Raw genomic sequence first — 23,127 nt, 5'->3', positions numbered from 1 at the left:
TGAAGTCAATACATGTGTTAAATTCATTGGTACACAGAGGCTGAAAGGCGCATGGTTTTAAAGAAAAGAACATCTCGATTATGAGCTGGAAATCAGACACAATGAAAAATGGGGCTGCTTTGCATGACTTCCCGTGGTGCTTTATTATGGCCCTGAAGCTTCTATGCAAGATCTGTCCCAGTTGAGGCTCACTCAGACCTGTCTGCACAAAGGCCTCCCATTGTCCTTCATTATCGCCACTGCAGAGAACCCCTGTTCCTGCTTGGTGAAGCAGAGGGGCCTCTGTGCTGACCTTGCTGCAGAGAAATTCTGGCTTCCAGGGAGGAGGTAAAGAGATTTAGGCAATGAAACACCCCACAGATTCAGGGGCTCAGGCTCCAGTGCTACTGGATTTCTCTGCATAGAAATGATTCTGCCCCGTGTGCACGCCCCACTCTCAGCTTTAGTGTGTAAAGCATGCCTTTCAATTGCCCTGGCAAACAAGCCATTTGTGGAATGCAGTTGTGGACGTGAAAACACCTTTCTCTCATTGTAGACATGAAAACACGCAATTGATTGCATGAGAGAGTGTGCTCCCTTAGCACCCATGTCACTGTTAATGAAAGGCAGCAAAATAATTTAAGTTTGGGTGGTTCTGCTAGTGAAGCCGTAACTTTGCATCCCTCTTCCAGTTCCAGGGCCGGATACGGTTGAGGAGGCCAGAATTTATGGAAGAAAACCAGTAGAAACAGAGACAATGGAGCTACACAATCCTTGTTTCCTTAGAAAGAGAGATTAAGTAGGCATAAAACAAGCAACGGATTGCCCCTGTCAATGTCGAGACTCCTCAACACAGTGGTTCTCAGCTGAGAACTTCCTCTACAGCCACCTGGAAAGACACTGTGGATCTGTGTGCTGCTTCCCTCTGGAAAGATCTCCCAGGGACCTGCATTGCTTTAGCATATCTCTAGTATATCTCTTCCACATTACTAAACTTGGAGCATACATTGATAAGACAGCTTACCTGCCTCGATACGTCTGTCCTCATATACCTGCACGCTTTCTGACATGGTGCTGTACTGCTGGGAGGGCTGGTTGCTGAAGAGGTTCTCACACAGGAGGCTGCGACATAACTTCTTCAGGAAGCGCAGGACGTACCCGATGCTGTTCACTGCCAGCAGGTTCAGGAGGTGCTGCTTCCCCTCAAAAAACGCTGAGACTGGAAAGCAAACAAGAGCAATTCAATCCCCAGCAAGGTATGTATGGTTATAATTTGGGAGCAGGGAAGAAGATTTCACACTAATATTCGTCTGTGTGTCTCAAGGTATTTTACCCAATCACCCCACCTGAAGTTCAAAGCAGACTAGAAAAGCTTAAGGAGCTCTTCTCACTTTTCCCTGGGAACACTGAAAAATTCAGCCTTCCTGCTTGCAATGAAAAACATGTAGCACAGAACCAGGAAAAAACAATGAAGTTTTGCACTAAATTACTCCAGTCTCATGTTTCTTTGACCAAATCTGTGTCATTCTTAGCATACTTCTAAGGTCCCTTAGAAAAGGCACACCTGTAGTTAGGCAGCACATGGGAGAATGAGAGGAAAGGAAATGAAGCAGCACTGATGTCCTGTTCCACACAGTGCATGGTGCCTGTACAACTGCTATAACTGGGGCTAGCAGTGCTTGGCTTGACTCAGCTGCAGCAGCTCTTCAGAAAGTGTTGTTTCCACACTCCCATCATTTCATTTTCACTGCATCCGCATACGCCAAAACAACGTTGTGACACAAATCTCCTGAAGTGATTCAAAACAATTCCCTCTTCAGACTGAGAAGCAGGCCAAGGCCTCTGCGTGGGACATGAGAGGTCATCTAGATACAGCGAGAAGTGTCACTCTGGGAAGATGAGAAGCTCCTGGGAAATTCCCTCTGATCTCTGGTTCTCTCTGATCTATTTGTTTAGTGATGCTCCATTGGAGGCTGCTGCAGGACTTCTGCAGTTCCTACAGCTGAGAGCAGGTTCAGCTCCGGGCCTGTGGTTGAACACATCAAAAGCTGAACCCTGTGCACTTTCCTTCAGAGCAACATGTGAACCTCATGCGGGGTTCCAATGCGGCTCTTCACTGTACAACTGCATGAAAAGCTTAGCTATAGATGTAGCCTGAGCAGTGAGCAGTGAGCTCTGAAGCTAGTCCTGCTCCAGCTCTAAGTTACTGCTGCAACACTCCTTACTAGGACATCACACTTCCATCACATTGATGCTGGTGCAGCGGTTCATTTTACACAAGCAGAAGTGATGTTCAAAGCTGGTTGCCACCCTGTTCATGTAAATGGGACAGCTAGGACAGGCAACGTTAGGGATCATGATAAGGCTTCAAACACATTCCAGTTGTTCACAACCCAGAGCATTACAAGATTGCTGAGGTTGGCAGGTATCTCTGCATCCATCTGGTCCAATCCCTGCCTGAGGTTCCTGTCAGCCCCTCTCTGTGCTGCTGGGGTACCTCTGGGTGGCAGCACAGCTCCCAGATGAGTTCGGTGTCATCCACAAATTTACTGGAGAGGCTTTCTACTCCATCAGCCAGAGCATTCATGGAGTTGTTAAACATGACTGTACCCAGTACCAACCCCTGGGGTTGTTACTGGCCTCCCACTCTTGCACAAAAATACCATACCTGACACCATCTCTCCTCCATATCCTTGTTTGATGAGTGAGAAGACAGTCTTTTGCTGCAGCGCACAGTCGATGCAAGCCTGAACAGCCTGCTGGAGGACTGAGGAAGGTCTCTCAGGCCCAAAGTGCTCTGGCAGTTGCTGCACTTTCTTTTGGTCGAGGTATGGCCCCAGATTAGCTTGTTTGTTGATGTAAATGCAGACTGTGGGCACAAAATCCCAATATGGTTATTACAAAATGGCCCTCAGAGCACCCAACAAACGCTAGCTTTATGTCTTTCTATTAATTTCATGAGCTCTTTCATTCCTGAATCGTTGCCATTTGTGTTTGCACAGTCAAGCTTCCCTCTGCTAATTACCCATTGCTGAAGTGAAGTTAGTGAAGCTTGAGCTTTTGCTCATAGTCACAGATGAGGACACGCTGAGGTCAAGGAGCTCTTATAAGTGCCCTGTATGTGCCTAGGGTCTAGGCTTTGCAGACTGTCCATGCACCCAGCTGGTGAGCACAACAGGGGCCCCGGGAGTGAAGGATACTAATGAGCCAAGATGCTTCAACAACAGCTAAACTCTACCTTGAGGTGTTTTGTTGTGTTGTTTTTTTTCTTTCTGTGTGTATTTTGGTCTGGTTCATGGAGTTGCCCTTTGAGAAACATTGATCTGAACTTAGTTTTATGAGACTTTGGTTCAAGCTTTGGCTTCTGGAGGGTGATTTCAGGGGGCTACACTGCGCTGCAGTGCTACACCACAGGCTGTGGGAGGTTCTTGACCCTCCATGTCCAATCCTTTCTGACCCCCTCCCCCCCCCATGTACTGCACCACACCAATGGGACAGCTATTGCCTGTAGCACCAAGCCCACAGGGATCACAAAGGCACATCTGCAAAGGATGCAGTATAATCCATGAGGTGGAGCAGGCAGTTTTTCTCAGTGCCATCAGACTTGCTTGCAATAGCCAAAAAATCAGTGTTCTCCCTGTGCTTGTGTAAGCATCTCTAAGCCTGGCTGGGGCTAACCACATCTCAGAGGCACAGAGCTGGTGTTGTGGTAACTACAGGCGACCGAGACACAGCCTGAAGTCAGGCTAAAGTGAGATGTATTATAATAGCTGGCTGAGTGCACTGGAGCTGTCATCTCTCAGACAATATAACATTATCCTCTGACAGAAATCAGATATGTGACAAAAAAACATCAAGCAATGCGGAGGACATGATGACAGCTGCGTAAAGTTGGAAATAATTTACAGTTTGCATCACCATAATGAAAATCTAGTGCGACTGTCACAGCACACACTGCCACCACATCCCTCACCCAGCGGCAGAAGGGGCTCAAGCAGTATATCCTGGGTAAACAGGGTCATAACAGCCATCATAATTATTGTTACATGGCACTGTGCACCTTCAAAGTACCAAGCAAGCCAAGGCACAGCACACCCAGGGACAGGAGCTGCATGCATGGGTTACAGGAGGCTGTCAGGTGAAGCTCGCTAGGCACCAAGCCTCACCGGGTTTGCTAGCTTGGGCCTGCCTCCTTCCCTTCATCCCTGATCTGGCCAGACCCTTCATGCACCAGCCACATCTTTTAATGCAGCACAATGTGAGATGCCACTTGGCACTCTGTAGGCTTCAGATGTGACAGGACAAATGAGAATAAAATATATTATTATCGCCACCATGCTTAGTATCGTTTTGCTTCCAGAGCAGATGGAAAACTTCTCCTCTGTGCATCCCAGCTAAGAAATAATGGGATTTATATGTTTAGTTTAGAACCTGATGTTATCTAATCAATTTCTCTGCGAAATCTCAGGGTGTATCTATTGTCTCGTTGATTTTCTTCTCATTTACAGCAGTTTAAAGTCATTGACCTATGTTCCTTCTGCTCCGATAAGCAAAAAGGAGTGAGACTACCATCAGAAATGAGCAGGTTTGCTGTTGCTGTGAACCACTGGGGTCTAGGTGCTGGTTAACTCCCTCTTTGCCCTTCTCTTCCCATGTAGGTAAGAGATACACCCTGCTCACATGGCAATGGGTGTTCATAGGATGCTGATATCTGCATTTCAAGAAGAATGGGCCCAAGGTCTCTGCCAAACATGGTACTGCCAAAGCATAGTCCTGTCAGACTCAGCTCTGCTGTGTGTTACTGCCATCAGTCTGATCTGGAAAAGTCCCATTTTCATGAGCTGTGCTTGTTCTGGAAAGCACAGCAGCTGGCTGCCAGCTGTGGGATATGTTCCCCCCCTTGCTGCAGCATGCTTCAGTCCACATACCTGTAAGAGCCTGTGGGGTGGTCGATTTGGGGATGGTGGCTGCATCCTGTGGGATTGAGCTCACATCAGGCTCTGGCGTGCTTCTTGGTGGAGAGATTGCTAGGGGAGTCATCAGGACACGAGACTTCAGCTGAAAAAAAAACCCACAATTATTTTGGAAACAAAAACAAACACCAGATATTCCAGTTTTTACTCTGCGTGTGTCCCTCCCCAGCAGCTCCCACCTGGGAGCAATTTTGCAGCCACAGGCTGGAAACTCTACCCTGGTAGGAGGCAGGAGCCCACAGCCAGGCTGATTTGCTGCAGGTAGCAACATTTCCAGTTATGGGATGCAAATATTATGCCACCCATGGGGCAGTTATTTACACCTGAGCAAATTGGGCATAAGACTCTAACAAATCAGAGCAATGGCATTTTACAACCTGTTTCATGTGCATGTAAATAATTCCCAGTGATTCAGAACAGGGGAGATGTAGGTGTTTTATCCGCATTACACTTCAGAGCTAAATTCTGCTCTTGATTATGGGGGTATAGAACTTCTGTGGATCCAGCGGCACCATGAGGCTCCTTTGGGTTGGCACCTGTGTAAATAAGCTCAGACCATGGTCCATAGTGTGCTGCTACATGACAGTAAATAACAAGTACTGCACTATTACATCCAGCAATCTTCACAACCCACAGCTTGGCTCGAAGAAGAAAACCTGTGTGAATTTACAGCACAACATCACCATGTATCTTAGGTAGAAATGAAGCCAGACTATTAGCTACAGACCCAAACCTCCAGTAGTCCTGATGGAGACTAGAGGTTATTTGGAATAAAGATTTATGCTGCCCATGATTTATGGTTGCAACCATGTAAAACAAGCATTGCTATGTCAGTGTGACAGTAAGAACAGGAAATGGTGGAAGGGAGAGGGGAGGTTGCTGGGTCTGCCTCCACCAAAGGGAGTTTTTTGTTATTAAATCTTTGGGAGTTTGGGCCCTTCCCCAGGTATTGGCTTATCACAGCAAAGGCTTCACTGTAAGAGGATTTTGGGGTCTTTCTTGCTTTCAGTAGCATGGTAGCTAGTGCAGGGATGCTACCCATCAAAGCAAACAAAACAGCTGTTTCTTGCACCCTAGTTCTTTGTCCCCGTGCTCACAGCTCAATGGCCCCAAGCACAGGTTCACATGTGCTGTCTGTAGAGGCAGAGGTTTGCCAGTGCCCAGCAGGATCTTCCACCTGGTACCCAGTGCTGGGAGCACGGGCAGGCTGCTGTTCAAGAGCAAAGAAAGAGAAGGCAAGTGTTGTCAACACTCAGCAGCCTGCAAGCTCCTTCCTGGCAGTCTGTTGGTGTAGTGAGAGGTTTACTGCAAACTTAATTGCAACAGCGCATGCTCTTCAGCTTTAGGGTCCAGATAAATGCCATTTTTATTAGAGGTGGAAAAGACTATGCCTTCATGTGATCGAAACTAAACAGTGCCTAATAACAAGAGACAGCATAGTAGTGACCATGGCTAAAATACCTCCTGGGTACTGAAACCCACAGCAGTCCTTGTGTCTTGCTAAGAAACAGAGACCATGTGGGTTTTCATCTGGTTGATGCAGGCTGGGTGATGATCTGAGTATTCAGCCATCATGACAGGGGGTGACTCTGGTGAGCCCTGGGGTTTCTGATATGCCCTGCACACCCACATGGGGCAGTCAGCAGAGCTGATATTTCTGCCATCCTGTAGCAAAAGCAGGGAGATGGGCAACAGTATTTCCCAGATACAGTCCTTCCCCCTTCAGGTTCTGCTGCCTGTTACTTGGATGCCCTCTAGCATCGCACACACCCTGCAGCAGTACTGCTCCAGCAGTGCAAGGAGCAGGGCCGGATCCTCTCACTTCTAGTAGGGCTGACAGATCTCTTCCTAATGAGATTTAGAATCCTGGGAAGAAATCTGTGCTTAACAAAAATGCAGTGTTTTATGGCTTGTGGGTTCCCCATCCCTGGAGGTTCTGAAGGCCAGGTTGGATGGGGCCCTAGGCAGCTGAGCTGGGGGGTGGCAGCCCTGCCCACAGCAGGGATTGGGACTGGGTGGGCTTTGAGGTCCCTTCCCATCCAAGCCACTCTGCAGTTCTGTGATTCTCTGGCAAATAGCCAGCATCAGGTATAAAATGATTTTTGGCAAAAGAGCTAGTGACATTTCATAATTGAATGTGCAAAAAAGAATAAACAGGTGAGCAGGGAAAAGGGCTTTGCTCTGAGGTGAAGCAGGGTGAGATGTCAGTTTTAGAAGACACAGCCATTTGCTTTAATACCTACGGAAACAGGCAATGGGTCATCTGGTTATAAGGAGTACGTGATTAAAAATGTATGGTATTCACATCTTGGTCAAAATACATTTAAATCTAGGCTGTAAATTCCTAGTTTGCTAAAAATTCAGAAGTATTTTTCCATCTGCTCTGTAATAATTCGGCTATCTGGTAGCTATAAAGAATTTGGTTGCCTGCCACTTGGCCACAGTGATTTTTAAAAATGCATTTCAGTCTCACGGCATCTGAAAGTTGCACAATTAGTGAGCTAATTAAATCAAGCTCAAGTTCCCCATCAAAAAGGCAATCTTTGACTCATGCTCAGACAGAGCAGCTCGCTTCAGCTGAGTGCACTGCGTACAAAGGCTCCTCCCAGAAAAGGTTTCTGTGGTGTACAAGTCCTATGATGTAAAACAATAGCACAGGGCCAGACACCTCGGGTGGTACAGACCTCGAGTGTCTGCTTCCGAACCCTGAGCCATCAATTGTAATAGAATTTCTTGCTGCTAGCTGCCACTCCCTGGGGAATAACATCATCCCGATGGCAGCGCCTGACTGCCCTGACACTGTGATCCAAAGTACAGCACCATGGCAGCACCATGGCAAATCTGAGCCTTCCTCTCTGATTCTCCTGTGCACAGACTGGTGTTGGGCAAAAGGCTTTCTCACAGGAGGAGGGGTGTGATTGGTGTGGAGCAGAATGTGCTACCAGCATGTTTTTTCATGTTACAGATCCATTGCAAATGGACAGACAGGCTGCTGACATGCCATGCACAAGGTCACAGTGAGATCTGGTACACCACTCAGGGCTCCATTTCACATCTCCACCGTGTTATTACATCAGAATTGAAGAGTTTTAATCCAAAGAGCCTACAAGTGACCCAGCATCACTGATAACAGCATTGGTAACTGCAAGTGACTGAAGTAAATCAATTCAGATGTTTCCATCCTGAAGTTTTAGCTTAATAGTGAAGTAAACAATACTTTCGCAGTATTTCCATATGCCATGTTTCACAAAAACAAAAATCCTACCCACAAGCTAGATACACTATGTGTTTTTTTAATGGGGTGGAAGAGGAAGTGTCTCCTCTTGCTTTCTCCACCCAACACTTGCACAAAGTTGCCTCCTGTTGCCTCCTTTCCTGCATTTCCCTTGAGATCCTAGGGCAAAACATCTTACATACAAAACATCTTATATAGCAGGAGGGGAAGGAGGAGTGTGAAAAACACATGTTTACCTTGTGTCCGGGCTTCCTCCCTCTCTTCTTTGGGATCTTTACTACTGGCAGAGCCCCGCTGGGTGCAGAGAAGAGGCTTTGGACGGTCACCTTGATGGGTGCAGGCTGCAGCGGGGGCCGGCCTCGCTTCCTCCCTGCGATGCGGGGGGATGGCATGGCTGAGGGGTCCCGGAGGGTGGGCAGGGGTGGTGAGTGGCTCATCCCAGGAGCTGTGGGTCAGCCAGAAGCGGGGAGGAAGAAGAAAAGAGTTTTCTACTCAGTTTTTGTTTCATGGCTTTTCATCAGCATGCCGAGCAGTAGCATGTTTTCTCACATCGTCATTTTGTCTTTTACTGTGAATCATAAAGCAGAAACAAATATGCTACAGGCATGCACTCCTGGGTGCAATTCACAGGCTACATTCAGCTCAGCTGCTCCAAAGTGAGACTAGTTCTTAGGTATCATGCCCAGTTTTCCCTACTAACCCTGAGTACAGTGCAGGGAGCTGCATCAGGTGGCAAGGCCTCTATTGCAGGTGGCTAACAGTGAACCCCACAGTGGTGTCCTTACCCTGCATCCTTAAAAGTCTCAGTTGAGTCCTCATTTTGCCAGTGTCATAGGTTTGGTGAGCAACCAGCTCAATTGGTGAGCAACTCACTCTGTGTTGAATGTTCCCACCCTGCTTTCAGTGGGATACCCTCCTGCGGTCCCTGCCAACCTGCATTATTCTACAACCCACTGATTCTGCAGCTCCTTCCTCGCCTTGGAAGTACTGCCCACATCAAACAGGCCTCCCCCCATCTCACAAAGCACAGCACTCCCAAACAGGGAGGCAGAGATGGACCGCCAGGCTGCCGGCACAAAGTAGGAGGATTGCCAAACATTTACGCTCTGCAATTTTATAGCATCTGTTACCGCGCATGCTAGTAGTGGGCTTTTGGATGTACTCCATCAAAAGCTGTTATTTCATCACAACTCCACACAGCTGATGAAGTTGAACAGGGGTAATGGAGTGGAATTTGGTCCATCCACTCCGTCCAAGTTTTAATAAAGAAAACAAATATGCGACCATACAAAGTATCAAGGGAATACACAGCATTCTTCATAGCTTCTGGCAAGGGTCGTGTGCTAACAAAGGTCAATAAAAAACCCATGCAGAAATAGCTTTTTGAATGTTGGTTTGTGCAGGCATCTGCTTTCCTGAGTGTGGGCAGAATGCTAACCCTGGCCCCAGCCAGCATATATTGCTAGGCATGAGGGCATAAGCAATTCTCATGCTTTTCTGATAAGCCTTGCTACGGCTGACGTTTTCAATTTCATGCTCCCCCAGGCCAGTGATAACAGAAGACTCCTCGCTTTATGTTTTTACAGAGCTGACTCCTGGCCCTCTCGCTTAAGGAGAAAAGCCTGAAGATGTGATCCCAGCGCGTCCTCGATGCTCAAAAGAAACAGAGAGCAAGCAGAGGTTTGTTCATTACTATGAACAACTACAGATTTCTACAAAATCCACAAACTGCAAATTCAAATCTGATAATTTCAGAAGCCAGCATGATCAGACTGAGCAGAGCTGACCTTGCTGGCAATGAAATGGGGCTGTGCTACTGCGTGATGCGAAGGGGCTGCCTGGTGAGGAGCATCTGCTGCTGGGGATCCGCTATCTCAGGGGTAAATAGGTTCTGCCTGGTCAGAACTTGGAAAGTATGTCTCACTGACAGCTAGTTCTCTCCTCTGGTCTTACCCATTCTGTAGTTTACAGAATCAGTTGCCGGATGAGCAAAAATAGAGAGCTCCCAACCCCAACTCCCAGTAAAGGCATTTATTTGAAATATATTAGAAATGGATTTTTAAATAACATTAGGGCTATCTGCTATGTTCAGGCAGATCCATTACGTATGGCAGGAGTTATCGTTTGAATATACAATTTCCAGTCTTCAACATCAACTGTCTAAAACTCTCATGCAAAAGTTGGGTGTATATCATCAGGCTGGAGTGAGCACTGCATGACAAAACTGCCACCTTGTACCACGTTGTCCAAGGACACCGTGGTTGCATCCTCCAGTTATGCTCAACCACCTCAAGAAACATGTGAAAGCCCACTGAGAAGGTCTGTTTTTACTGAATAGAATTCTGGTGTGTCTACGGAGCGTATAGTTTCAGGGTTAAAAGCATCACATGTGCTGGCATACAGGAGCCATTCCATGCACGAAATGATCTCAGTGTAAAGTATTTGAGCTGATAAAACAAAGACAAAAAAATCAGAGGCAGTATAGAAGCTGTTGTTACTGCACCAGCCATGACTTGGCTCTCCTTTCCTTTATGCTTCAGGAAATACATTTTTAGTGGCATTTACTGTGCTACACTGCTGCAGATGCTGGAAGACAAGTGTGCTCCCCAGCAGTGGGGAAACAGAGCAATGATGCTTGGCCCTCAGCTCAGCTCCTGCAAAGCTTGCTGTCTTAGGAAACTTGATGCCACTTAAGGGTGAATACAAGGAAGCAAATTACAGGCTGCTAACAAAGACGCCTCCCTGATTCAAGGAATAGCTGTGGCACAAATAATTGGGGGCAGTACGTGGGGAAGAAAATCTGCAGCTCTTTGCCCTGTCCTTGTACCCTTCCTAGGGCAGGAGCTTTGGACAGCCCTCATCATGGTGACACTTCAGAATGACCCGAGTCTATCACTTTCCTTTCCTCGGTTTAAAATAACATCAGGAAACTGTTTTACATGCATAGCTTCTCTTCACTTAATGCAGGGCTAGGCGCAGAGCAACCTTCCCTTATCCTCGCAAACCATATGGTCTGCTGATTTTATTTCCAGCCCTGCCACCCATGTTGCCCCTTCAGGTCCCAAGAGCAGGCGCAGGGAGGGGAGTGCTGCAGTATGAGTCCATCTGGGCAGACGAAGATATTCAGGGACCCCAGGCAGCTCCACATGCACTGCAGGATGCTTCCAACAGCCTGTGCTTTGCGCTGTGCATGCCCTGCATTGTGTGATGGTATATTTGCTCAGTGACTGGCAACACCGTGCTAGTGGAGGGAGCTACAGTGTATTTCCTCCTAAGCTGAGGATTTTTGATGGACTGCAAGGATCTCTACTTAATAAAAACAAATGCCTGTAATAAATGTGGCTTTTAACCTACGCTCCAGTAACTGCAAGGGGCTAAAAATATGGCATAAGATTTTATATCAGTAATTCCAGATGATGATCATTTACATTTGGCTTACACCAGGTCTTATGCAAACCTGTGCATGGGCTGGCACAGAGATAATACCTAGGGAAGAAGGGAACTGTACATGTGTTAATCCAAAGCAAGGTGTAAAAGTGAGTTGAGCAGGAAAGGTGTCAGTCTCAAAGCAGCTGAAAGAGAATCCCCTTCATTCCCAGCACAGTCACTGGTCCCAATTGTAGAGACCCAGGAATCCCAGGTCCTGGAATTCCTGCCAGCACTTGCAGCCCTGCCTCTGACTTCTGCCTTCTGCACATTTCCCAGGCCTACATTACCAACATCTGCACTTGGAAAAGATAAACTTCTCATAAGCTTGTGTGGTATTCCTTCAGCTGTTGTTCAGGAAAGCACAGTCTGCAGGGGATTACTGTGTTATTAAATGGAAGGAAAGTGATATTCTTCAGCCAGTAAGAGGACTATTTTTTCTTCCTTCTCTACATGCAGCTGGGTAGCCCTTGCACAGTGACCACCTGACAAGATGGTAGCCTGTGCAGTGGGTGAGTAATATGAGAAGCATTGCTTGAGCCGGAAGCAAAGCTTATACCCGTTTGCTCTTCCTGGCTGTGGGAATCAAGAATGGGATTCATTTTGCCTAATTTCAAACCTTAGTTAGTCAGTTGCCTCAGCATAGGTACCTCCTGTCATTTCAGATCTCTCAGACCCTGTGTCACATCTGCCAAAATGTCTTAGGCACTCCAGGTCACCTCAGATAGCACTAGAAGACTATCTTAGTTAACCAGGTATAGCTTTAGGGGAGATTTCAATGAAAGATTACACCCAAATGCCTACATTCAGACAGTTATCCCAAAGTATGTCCACATGGTCTGAATGTGTGACCTCCCACAATACCAGCTGGACAGATGTGGACATGCTTTATGGTGGGCTTAGTGGCTCTAGGATCCACATGCCAGGTCCAATCTGACAACTGTGGGAACTTCACAACTTCTTTATGGACAACAGCATATGGAACTAAACAAATTTCAAATAGCTTTAGGTTTGACTTGTTTATTTTTGAGCCAACTTTGGGAAGAGGGTAATACGTGTTTCTTATGTTAACAGAAGGATCCCAGGGAAACAAATGCAGATGTGGACAGCTATGATGCCCAGGTGAATTCCATTGCTGGTTACTGATGAGTAATCACAGCTATGGACACTTTTTTCCTGCTGGGAACCACTCGTGGAGAGACCGATCTTTAGACATTGAAAAGAAGTAACTGTGAGTACTTCCTCCCCACAGAGAAGTGCTACAGCAGCAACTGTAAGACACAAAGATGAATGAATATGCTTTTGTTCTAGGCTGTAAAAACATGGCTTTCTAATGAGCTGTAATCTTCTGTTAGATCATTTTCTCCCTGCAGCACAGCAGAGATTTAACTCTCTTCAATAGAACGGAAAGTGGCAGCAGCATCCAGAACACCATACATCAGTATCCATCACTGCCTACATCCTGTCTACCTTGCCCCAGAGCCATCATTTCAGGCAGAGAGGCAAAGGGAGAATGGCAGCATTAGAGAGGGCGAGGTAGAAAACATTTCCTTCAGCACAGTCATTTTGAGCCTGAGATACACTGGCAAAGACGTGGTGTGCGTTCTACTTTCCTGCAGGGTAAGAGTTGATGTAACCACAAACTCATATGAACCTGTTAACTCATTTCAAGCAGACCAGATAGGGCACAAGAAGAAAGGGTGAAATGTTTTGTAGGCCTGGTAGAAATACAGAACTGGTAGAGATGCGAGGCTCACACTTGCAGGTCCCCAGTTTTGGCTGTCTGTCTTACAAGATGCCAGAGTATTCATACATGTGAGAGCAGAAGATCTTTGTTAATTGCTTTGTGTTCATGCTTTTTGCCTGCTTTGAACCAACTAGCCTGGACATGGCTGGCATGCTGCTGTCTGGCTGCCTGCATCTCTGGAAATAGCGTTTCTCTTCACACCTAGCGTTTTACCTGCACATCACTGCCAGAAATGCTGCAGGTTATACTGCATCGAGCTTTACTAAACAATTTGCCAACGGATCCACATCAAACAAGAAAATATCATTTTACCTTTGCATTTAAAAAAAAATTATTCCCAAACATGCCCAAACGCAGCAGAAAGGCAGGTGCATTTCTGTCACAGGTGCTTTGCTGGCTGCTTATATTTGTGGCTGGCATCTCAGGTGGAAGAACACCAGGCACAACACTAGCAGCAGCTGGTGATGCACCCTGCCCTTACCTCCTATTTTCTGGGTTCCTCAGCAAAGAGGTAGGAGTGGCTAAGGCAGGACACTGGCTTCTTCAAAACCCAGAGAGGATTAATGGTGTCTGCTCCTTTCCTTGTTAGTAAGAGCAAAAGAAAGAAAGAAAAAATAATAATAATTCCCAGTGTTATCTTGCACGCTGCTTTATTTTTTAAAGTTAATTCCATGGCAGAGATGGTGCTGTCCTTGAGGAGGTATCCTTTGAAGGATAGCACCCTGGTGACAGCAGGTAGAGCCATGCTGCCTGCCCCTGCTCACTCAGGTTTGCTAAATGAGCCAGAAGAACCTGAAAACCCTTGCAAGAATGGGACCCTCAGGAGCAGCCAAGGCTGGCCTTGCCTCCCCAGCCCACCTTTCTTCATTTGGCCTGACATTTTTGTTGCAGACTAGTAGCTTGTGGTAGGGGATTGAGGAGATGAGACTTCACAGAGTGTGAGTGAGCATGAGCAGGGAGCATGGGAGGGAGGATCGGAAAATGGAGGCAAGGTGGCCACAAGAGTGCTCATGGTTGCTCTGCTAGGTGGGCAGGCCACGTGTGCAAAGTGGGCTTGTGCAGATCAGGCAGGAGGAAAACAAGGCAAAAAGTCACTCCTTCTGGCTCTCATGAGATAGGGTGCAGCTGGCAAAGCTGCTTCTGGTAGTGTAGAGAGGCAAGAGGCAAAACAGGGCCTTAGTCTGCCCATCTCTCCCTTCTTTGCAAACTGCCAAACACAATTTCCAGCACCAGAATCCTCCAGCCTGTGTTTCCTCAGCTGCAAATGAGGATACTGGAGATGCAAAAATGCCTAGTAAGTTTTTAACCAATTAAGCAATGCTGAAACAAATCTTTTATTACGTACACAAGTGTCCATAGCCCTGACAGGACCTCAATCCACAAAACCAGGGATGAGTGATTCTGAACAAGAAGAAATTAAATTTAAATTGGGATTCGTATTTTAGCAGTGCCTGCTTTACAAATTTGGTCAAGCAGTGGCTGGTTCAGACATCCTGGTTTCTGATCATACATTTTGCCCGTGTGATTTACAGGTTGCTTTCTAGGAGTCCCCTCCTGCCATTAGCTCTGTTACCAGGGAACTTGCACAGTTAACAAGCTAACTCTCCTTGAACTGAAGGCACACAAAGCGATCTTATTTATCTACCACCTTCAGACCAGCAAAGAAAACACCAACTTCTTTTTTGAATGTAGTTACTTTCTTCCTCATCTTCTGTGTCTTGCACAGAAGCCAGAAGCTTTCATCACGGATAAGCCACAGAAGACCCCTTATGCTCTTTGTTAAATGTTCAGGAGCAAAGATTTGGAACAAATGAATGTGAAATGAGCAACATTTATATTATGGCCATTTCAGTTCTCCAGCTGAGTCTGTAATTGGCTGATGCTCATATTTGCTCCCTCTTGCTCATCTGGCAGTACTCTGCTTTTATATCTGCTTGCCTTTTTTTCCCCCTAATTTTCTGCAGGTTCTGCATTTATGGGACATCTTCAAGCAGTTTCTGCAGTGCACGAATAAGCCTCACAAAGCTTCCTTCCAAGAAGGATCCAAATACCTAGATAATTTCTATGAAATGCTTCCAGTGTTTTATTGAACCAGATGTACATTGCCTTTCCTACAGGAAAAGAAGTTTGATATTCACGTTGATCTAGAAGAAGGACTTGTTACCCCTGTTACACAGGAGCATGAGACTGTTTTCCATCATGCTCAGGACCCAACGATCTCTCTAACTGCAGCTATGCCACTAAATAAAAGAGGAGGAGCAGGACTAATGCCCATCTCTGGAGCTTGGGGTGTGGTGCCTAGTGGCCAAAGCTAGCCCCATGCAGAAGACCTGTCTCAGAAGAACTGGATGGGGCAGCCTGGTTTACACCAGGGATGCCAGCACTAAGCAGGGCAAGAAGGGTTTCTTGAATCATAGAATCACAGAACCGTAGGAACTGGAAGGAACATTTAGAAGATGGTCTAGTCCAACCCCTCACCCTCCACTAAAGCAGGTTCCTAGACTCTTAACCTTTGTACAAGAGGGGACCTCTTGTGATGACTTGGCTTTTAAAGGTGAATGGTTACCTAATACAAAGTCCTAGTTTCTCATAGTCTGCTGTCACAGCTGTCTGGAAGACCTGTATCCCATACAGAGGTGAATTTAACCCTGGGATTGTCCTCCCCGTCAGCTTCACCCTTACTCAAGGCACAGGTGCTCCCCTCCTCTCACTAGCATCTGAGACCAGCCACAGGTCTTCCTATAAGAGTGCTTCCAGACTGGTCCTGAGCTGCAGGAACACGGCTTATGAATGTTTAATTAATCTCAGAAGAGTTTGGAAACAAATGCCAGCAGTTGCGCTTGCCTGGAGCTCGCCTGGCTGTCAACCAGCAAGGCAGGAACTGATCCCTGAAATCGTCTGGAATTAGCAGGAAAAGAGTCACAGGCACAAAGGCTCCAGTCAAGTTGAAAAACTCCCTCTTTCCCCAGCTCCAGCAGACCTCCAGCAGTGTAGTAAGAAATGCAAGTCGATTTTATAGAGGAAAAGAGAAAATTGCTGTGATGAGCTGCTTGGGGTGGCCTGTCTGTTCTCTTCTGGAGTTATTCCCTCCCATGCTACTCTAGGTATTTCTTTATTGCTTACATACTGTCCTCTTCAATTACTTTAGCAAGTAAATGCATTTTTAGCACAGAGGCAGCCCCAGTCCTGGGTACACCTTCATCATGCCCTGCTTTGCTGGGACTGAAACTTCCATGCCTCCCTCTTTGTGTGAACATGTCTGCAGGACTATTATACACATACTGCACAAAGAGGTGGGAAACCCCTTCCCATTAAAATCTGCTTTATAGGAAAACTGAACACTACAGAAACTCTGTTTCACACTAATTACACTCACCCATGCACACAGCAGCGCCTTTGGTTCACACTAATTATGCTGCATTGCAGCAAAGCCCAGTGAATGTCCTCCCAATGGGCGAGTGACAGAGAGCCAGCAAAAGCCACCGCAAGCCACTAGGAACCACTTGGCCACTGTACCACTGTGGGATGGGCACAGCCAGGGCACAGAGTGGAGAGCTGAGCTGTGAGAAACGTGTTTGTCTCTCAGAGGAGCTGATGGATGCCCCAGGAAATAAAATTGATCCCTTAAATCTGAAGAAGTGATATTACAAAAGTCAATAGGGAAATATCTTTTCTTAGATGCAGGGCAGGAATTTCACTCATTTCTCACATAAAGTTATCCTTATTCCTCAGGGACATTCTGCACTTTTATATTACATTTTGAGCAATAATACTTATAAAAGATCCATGCCTTTCTGGCATTAACTAGAGTAGCTCTTAGGTTTCTGCCTTTAGGGACTTCAGCAACCACAGCTTCTGAAGATGCTCCAAGCGTTCATTTCCACACACGGGAGGCATGTTTTTATTCAAATGCATTGTAACATTGGAATCAATGACAAAAATAAAAGGATATTTATTTAATCATTGCGTTCAGAAACAACAACAAAAACAAAATGATGTACATCACTGCTGGAGTCTGTGGTGTTTGCTGGGACTAAACAGTCCCCGCTGCCACGACTTCTCTTGTGAGAGGAAAAACTCTGATGCAGTCCAACTCCTTCCCTAAACTCAGATGGGTTCAGGAGGGAAACCAGAGCCTTCCAGCACATCTGGAACCAAAATATGCTGGGAAGCTGCAAAGCATCTCAGAGCTCAGATCATGGGAACGTGGTGGGCAGGGCAGTGGGGCTGGGTGAGTGTGGCTGGACAGTAAGGCCTACTGGCTGCACCTGGTCACTACAGCACACAGAGTTGTATTTGCCACAGTGAATGATACCTGTAATTAATTTCTAAACAAACACACCGCTCTCACCTTTCAGAACTGTGAAAACAGCACATTTCAGAAATGCTTGGAGCTGCTGAGGAAGAAGTGTCTGCACTGACAGACTCAGGAATGAAGCATCTCTGATGCTGACAAATCAGCCAATTCTGTCATGTTCTGAGTTAGCACTGAGGTTTCTATACTCAGTGGCAGCAGGTGCTGGAGGGAACCTAAATGACCAGAAGGGGTGGAGCCAGGATCAACCCCCTCTCAGATCTCATTTAAGGTCTGGCAGTGGAGGTGAGGGCATCTTGTTGGAGAGCTCTGCCTATGTGAGGCCTTTTGAAGGTGAGATGCTTTTTTTCCTTTGTTTCTGCATCTACAGCTGCTTATCCTCACTTGTTGCAGCCTGGGACTCTGCTACCCTGCTGGTATTACTGTGTTTTTCATCACATTGTGGTGTTACACCATGTTACTCAGAGGTGTATTTATTATGAGCTTTTGGGGATAGTGCACTTCTTGAGATGCTGGGTATGTGTCTCTTATTGGGGGTAGTACTGTTCTTGAGACAATGGGTGTATCTCTCTTAATGAAAGCTTTCTGAAATCATAAGGGAAAGAAAATGGTAGGTTGGAATTCTCCTTGTATCTCTATTGGAAATCCAGGGTAAATGCCAAAGGGATCGGATGTGCTTAAGGTGGCTGTAGTAAGCTGGGGGTGAAGTCCCCTACTACAAATGCCTACTTCTGCATCTAAATGCCCAGTGTAGATTCTCTCTCTATCACTCTGACTCAGTTGGGACCCAACACCACCAATGTAATCACTATGTCCCACGTTCTTTGCACTCAGAGTTTATCCTGTTTTTGCCCTGAAGCTTTCTTAGCTCCTTTATCATATCTTGCAATTGATAACTTGAATGCACTTCTACCAGAACACTGCCACACTTGCATAGAGCCTGCAAGGGGCTGAAGTAGGGTGCCCTGCACAGTGAATGATGAAGGGAGCCCTATATACACCTGGAGGGATCTCAGACTATATTTTTTCCTTCCCTTTTCCTCCCTGTTTGTACTCCCTCAGCTTTCCCAGTGCATCATTTCTCCCCTGATGCTCTAACACTCTCATCCTTACTGCCCACCTGCACTGCTCTTTCTAGCAAACAGTGGGCAATGGGACATAGTATCAGTCTTTCTCTGCCCCAAAATTAGCATAAGAAACTCATCAGCTGTGAGTGCAGGCAAATGTGACCTTTTCAGAAGCTGGCTTTATTTATCTATTCTGTTGTCATTAATTCCTCTGTTGCTAAAATCTATTAGAAAAGAGTGGTGCACAGCTTTTTGTGGCTTATCCTGCATGGAGACGTGCCTGGTAGCTGTGGGAGACTCCTGTCACATGGGACTATGTAGGATTGCATAGGAATGAGTTTAGGAGAACTGCCTCACTTCCAAATTCAATGTAATAAATCAATCAAGAAGCAGCTTTGGTTGCCTGTTTTTCAGCAGAGAATGTTCCTTCTTGCCACCCCCCAGACCACATACCCCAACAATCTTTCTTTTTTCTCCCTGGCAGCACAGGAGCATCCCTCCCTTTCCCTGGGGAGGTGCTGGGAACACAGATGACACCTAGGACCCCCACAGGAACCTAGGGCTGGCTTGAGAGCTACTTGCATCAAAGCATAAGACAGCTACGCCCTGCCCCAGTCTGCCCCAGCTCACATTTGTATAAAATAGTGCCAGTGCTGGTAAGAATTCAGGAAGGGGAAAAACAAACAAATGAAAAACAAAACCTCATCAGTTGCCTGAGCTTTGGGGCTCAGCGGCAGCAAAATGTTACTTTTGCCCTCTGGGTTGGAGCCAGCAAGCTGCTCTCAGCCCGAGGGCCCTGCTTCTCCCCCTAGGCTGGCAGGTACAGGGAGAAGACAAGGGAGTAATTCACATTTATGAACCACCACAGTGAAGCCTCTCCTGCTACCAGGGCACTGAAATGCCTGTGTCAGCCTTTCTGTGAGAGACCATATTACCCTAGGAGCTCTCAGTAGGTCAGAGATCCAGCACCAAGCTGATGGGCCTCACCTGAGCAGACCTTTCTCTCCAACAGCAATAAGCAACCTCATTTTTTTTTCCTGGCTGAGCATCAGTCCCCTTTGTCAACAGACTGACACAGCTGATGGTGTACAAAGACTGGCAGAGGACACAAGATCGATGATAATTTTTGCTGTGTTGTCTCCCTGTTTAATAACCACTTAATTAAAAATCACCTGTGGCAACCATAGCAGGTAGGTTTAATATAAGTTCTGAAGCACGTGTGATTGCATGAATTTCTTTTGTTAATGACAGTGTCTTTGAATTTCAAGGCTTGTACTTGGAGTTCACTTTACATTCATTGCATGGAGGAAGGGAACAAGTGTGGTGAGGGTCCCTCAGAAAAAGAAGGTGGCCAATGCATGTAGCTGGCTACATGTGGCTGGACAACCTCTGCCCCACTGGCTGATATGAAATAGACGTTGCTCACCCTGGGTAGCAGGAGATGCAGAAAGGTCAAAGTCATGTAAAAAAAAACACAACTTTGAGACACGGTGTGATTTCACCTCATTGGGGCTTGTGGACTTTTGCTTTCAGTACTGTGGTCTCCCTCCACCGCTCATTGTGAAACTCAGTCAAAACCACCAGGCTTCACCTTCATGTTAGTAGGAAGCCATAAAAATAGAGGCTCTGGTGCCCAGATTTTACAAATAAATAAAGCAACTATCTGCTTGGGATAGCCACTGAGGATGCGGTGACAGATGGGTAACAACATGAGTCTCACCCCCAAAGAGCTGCACCAGTTGTATCAGCAGGTGAGGAGGGTTGTGGGATGGGGTGAGGTTCCTTTGTGGCCTGCTGGAGTACCCTCCGTCTCCAAGCTATAGCGAAAACTGAGCAGCAGAGCTTTACATTACTTTGCTGGGTATCCCTTTGAATGACTAAACCAGAGTGAATAATAAGTATTTAGATACGTTATGGCCTATTCCCTCATAGGAAGGCCATTTGTGTAGATAACGTCTATTAATGTTGAAGGGAGTCATTCACATAAATCCTAAACATGTTAATGGCCAGCTAGCCTCCCCTGCGTGGTATTTCATGGTGCTGCATTTAGTGAGCGCAGTATAAGCACGGCTGACTTGATATGCAAATAAATTCAAGTATTTACTGAGCCATAAGAGACAGTTACTAGGCAAACCTCTCATTCATCATTTATACAGAAATAAATAGATGGATGCTGCCAGATGAAATCAGGAGATAAACACCATAAACATTTTTTTAAGGTAACAGGAGGAAGGGTACTGAGTCCCACATATACATAAATAATGGTCACGAACAGTTTTGTGCAGCATTCTCTCCCCAGATTATTTTCACCCTGTGTCTCTGCTGTGTATCTGCACAGCAGCTGCCCCCTGAGGCTCACTGTTCCCTGCTGGGTTGCATTCCTATTGAAAGCTATGGTGTTTTTTGTTTTTTTTTTCTAGAAATCCCTGCGAATTTGAAGCCTTTCACCATCCCTGGTGTTGGCTCCAGGCTGGTGTGTCTGTCCAAGCTTGATGGCACAGCAGTGAGAACACTGGCAGCATGGCATGAGGGGTGGGCTGGAGCAGCCACTGGGGCTCATGGTTGATGTCAGAGGGTCAGGTCACCTGGAGATTGTGGTCAAACACGGTTTGTCTTTCAGATAGAGAAATCTGGATTGATTTCTAGATTGCCGGGGTTTACTTGAAGCATTTGAATTGCACATTCCCTTCAGTGGTGGGTTTATAGGCTACCTTAACACTGGCTGGAGGCTCTTGGGATAGCAGTGATCACAAGTCTCAATAAATCTTCTGGTGCAAGATGAGGTCTTGGTCTAGAATTTGAGTCAGTGCTGCTAAGAGCTTTCTTGTTATCAAGGACTTCTGTGTCACGGGAACATGGCTTTTCTCTCCAGCCATCTGTGGTGGGCCAACACACATCAGCATGGTATCCACAGACAGCTACACCCATTCAGAACACTTCATCAGAGGGGTCTCAAGGAGGGAGGTGATTATTTACCTCTGGGGATCGGCTTTGCCAGTACATCCCCATTTACAGAATTGCCTATCCATTGCATACACAGGAGAAGGGAGCAGGAAGCCAGGGACTGTCTCCTTGCCCTGTGGAGCTGTGACAGAGGGAAATGTGAAGTGGGGATGAGGATGAAGGAGGGATGGAAAACAAATTCTGTCCTTGACATCCGGCGCCCCAAACGAATGGAGCAAATCGAACAGTCAGAGAGCAAAGGGCTGGCATTTATAGCAGCATTTTTCCCGTAGGATGGGAATCACCTCTGAAGATGGGGTCAGGATAAACTGCAGGGCAGCAGCAAACTGCTCAGTTCAAGAGGAATTATTCATCCTTCAGCGTAGCATAATTACACATCCAGACTGTCTCTGGGCAATTCTTTATTCTGGCCAAATTTACACTAGTTCCTAAAGGGAGCAGTCAATCTTAATGAACGACTTACAGTTTCATCATCTTTGTAAGGTTTTATTACAAAAGTGGAATATCAGAAGTTTGCATCTTTAATTAGTAGAATTTAATCCTAGCTTCCCTGCACCTAGCCCTCCCCTAGCCCCTCTTATTTTTTTGGTCAGTTCCTTCATTCCCATCAATAATAAAACTTGGTGAAAAGACACTTGCTAGGTTGTAGGTTATTTTCAGTTTTGTGAATCAATAGACACGGCCTTTGGTGTACCCAGTCACTGTGATTCTGTTTCACAGAGCAGCATATAACCCCCTGACACACAGACACGCTATTTCCAATAACCTTTCTTACGACACAGTGCAACAAAGAGAAAATTTTCTTCTTGCACACAGAAAACCAGTTCCTTGTGGTGCAACTTGCTACGGCACAACTAAACTCATGCCATTCATTGTTCTCTTTCAGAGGAGCCTGGAGTATCTTTCTCTGGAGAGGCCACACCTCAGCCTGCTAAAGCTTGGGGTATTATCAACTGTGTGCTGTGATGGGGTGCTCTGTAGTGTTTCACTGCTCAAATAATATTTCTGTAATATGTATTTTGTGGTAACACAGCACTAAGGAAAGGACTGGGGAAAAGTCCTTCTTCAGTTTCTTCTCTTGAGGTACCACGGGCAGCTTACCAGCAGGTGAGGAACCTCAGGGCATGGCAGTCCTTGCCCCAGGAGGAAAGCTGCCTCTTTCTGCCCACTCTTTTCCTCAAGAAGTTTGAAAGTACTCAAGTTAAGCATAGTTAAATGAAATGATCACAATATCAGTTACTGCAAGACATCAGTGAAGCATTTATCAATGCTGCTGAGTTTCTGATTGTAGCACATCAAGTTGATATGGTTGATAGCGCTTTGTCTTGCCACATTTCCACAATCCCATGCCAGCAAGCTTATTCCCCTGACACCTCTCTGACCTGAGCAGCACGTGCACAAGCCAAGTAACTTTTTTAAGA

The 23,127-nt window shown here is 46.3% G+C and overlaps 1 protein-coding gene across 3 annotated transcripts in view; it reads right to left on the bottom strand.

The window, feature by feature from the left end:
- The window catches only part of SCML4 (Scm polycomb group protein like 4), a 49,285-nt gene that overhangs the window by 24,462 nt on the left and 1,696 nt on the right, over positions 1-23,127 (bottom strand). For all 3 annotated transcript variants that reach the window (XM_015858810.2, XM_032443763.1, XM_015858809.2), the window contains exons 3-6: positions 8,424-8,632; positions 4,908-5,037; positions 2,648-2,848; positions 1,004-1,198 (exon numbers count right to left, since the gene is read on the bottom strand). In XM_015858810.2, coding sequence (XP_015714296.1) covers positions 1,004-1,198; positions 2,648-2,848; positions 4,908-5,037; positions 8,424-8,624 — 727 coding nt within the window. In that variant the 5' untranslated portion in view covers positions 8,625-8,632. The remainder of the gene's footprint in view (positions 1-1,003; positions 1,199-2,647; positions 2,849-4,907; positions 5,038-8,423; positions 8,633-23,127) is intronic.

This window comes from Coturnix japonica, chromosome 3 (genome assembly GCF_001577835.2).
Source record: "Coturnix japonica isolate 7356 chromosome 3, Coturnix japonica 2.1, whole genome shotgun sequence".
Classification (NCBI taxonomy): Eukaryota; Metazoa; Chordata; class Aves; order Galliformes; family Phasianidae; genus Coturnix; species Coturnix japonica.
The sequence above is the reverse complement of the archived record's forward strand: the minus strand, read 5'-3'. Positions and strand labels throughout refer to the sequence as shown.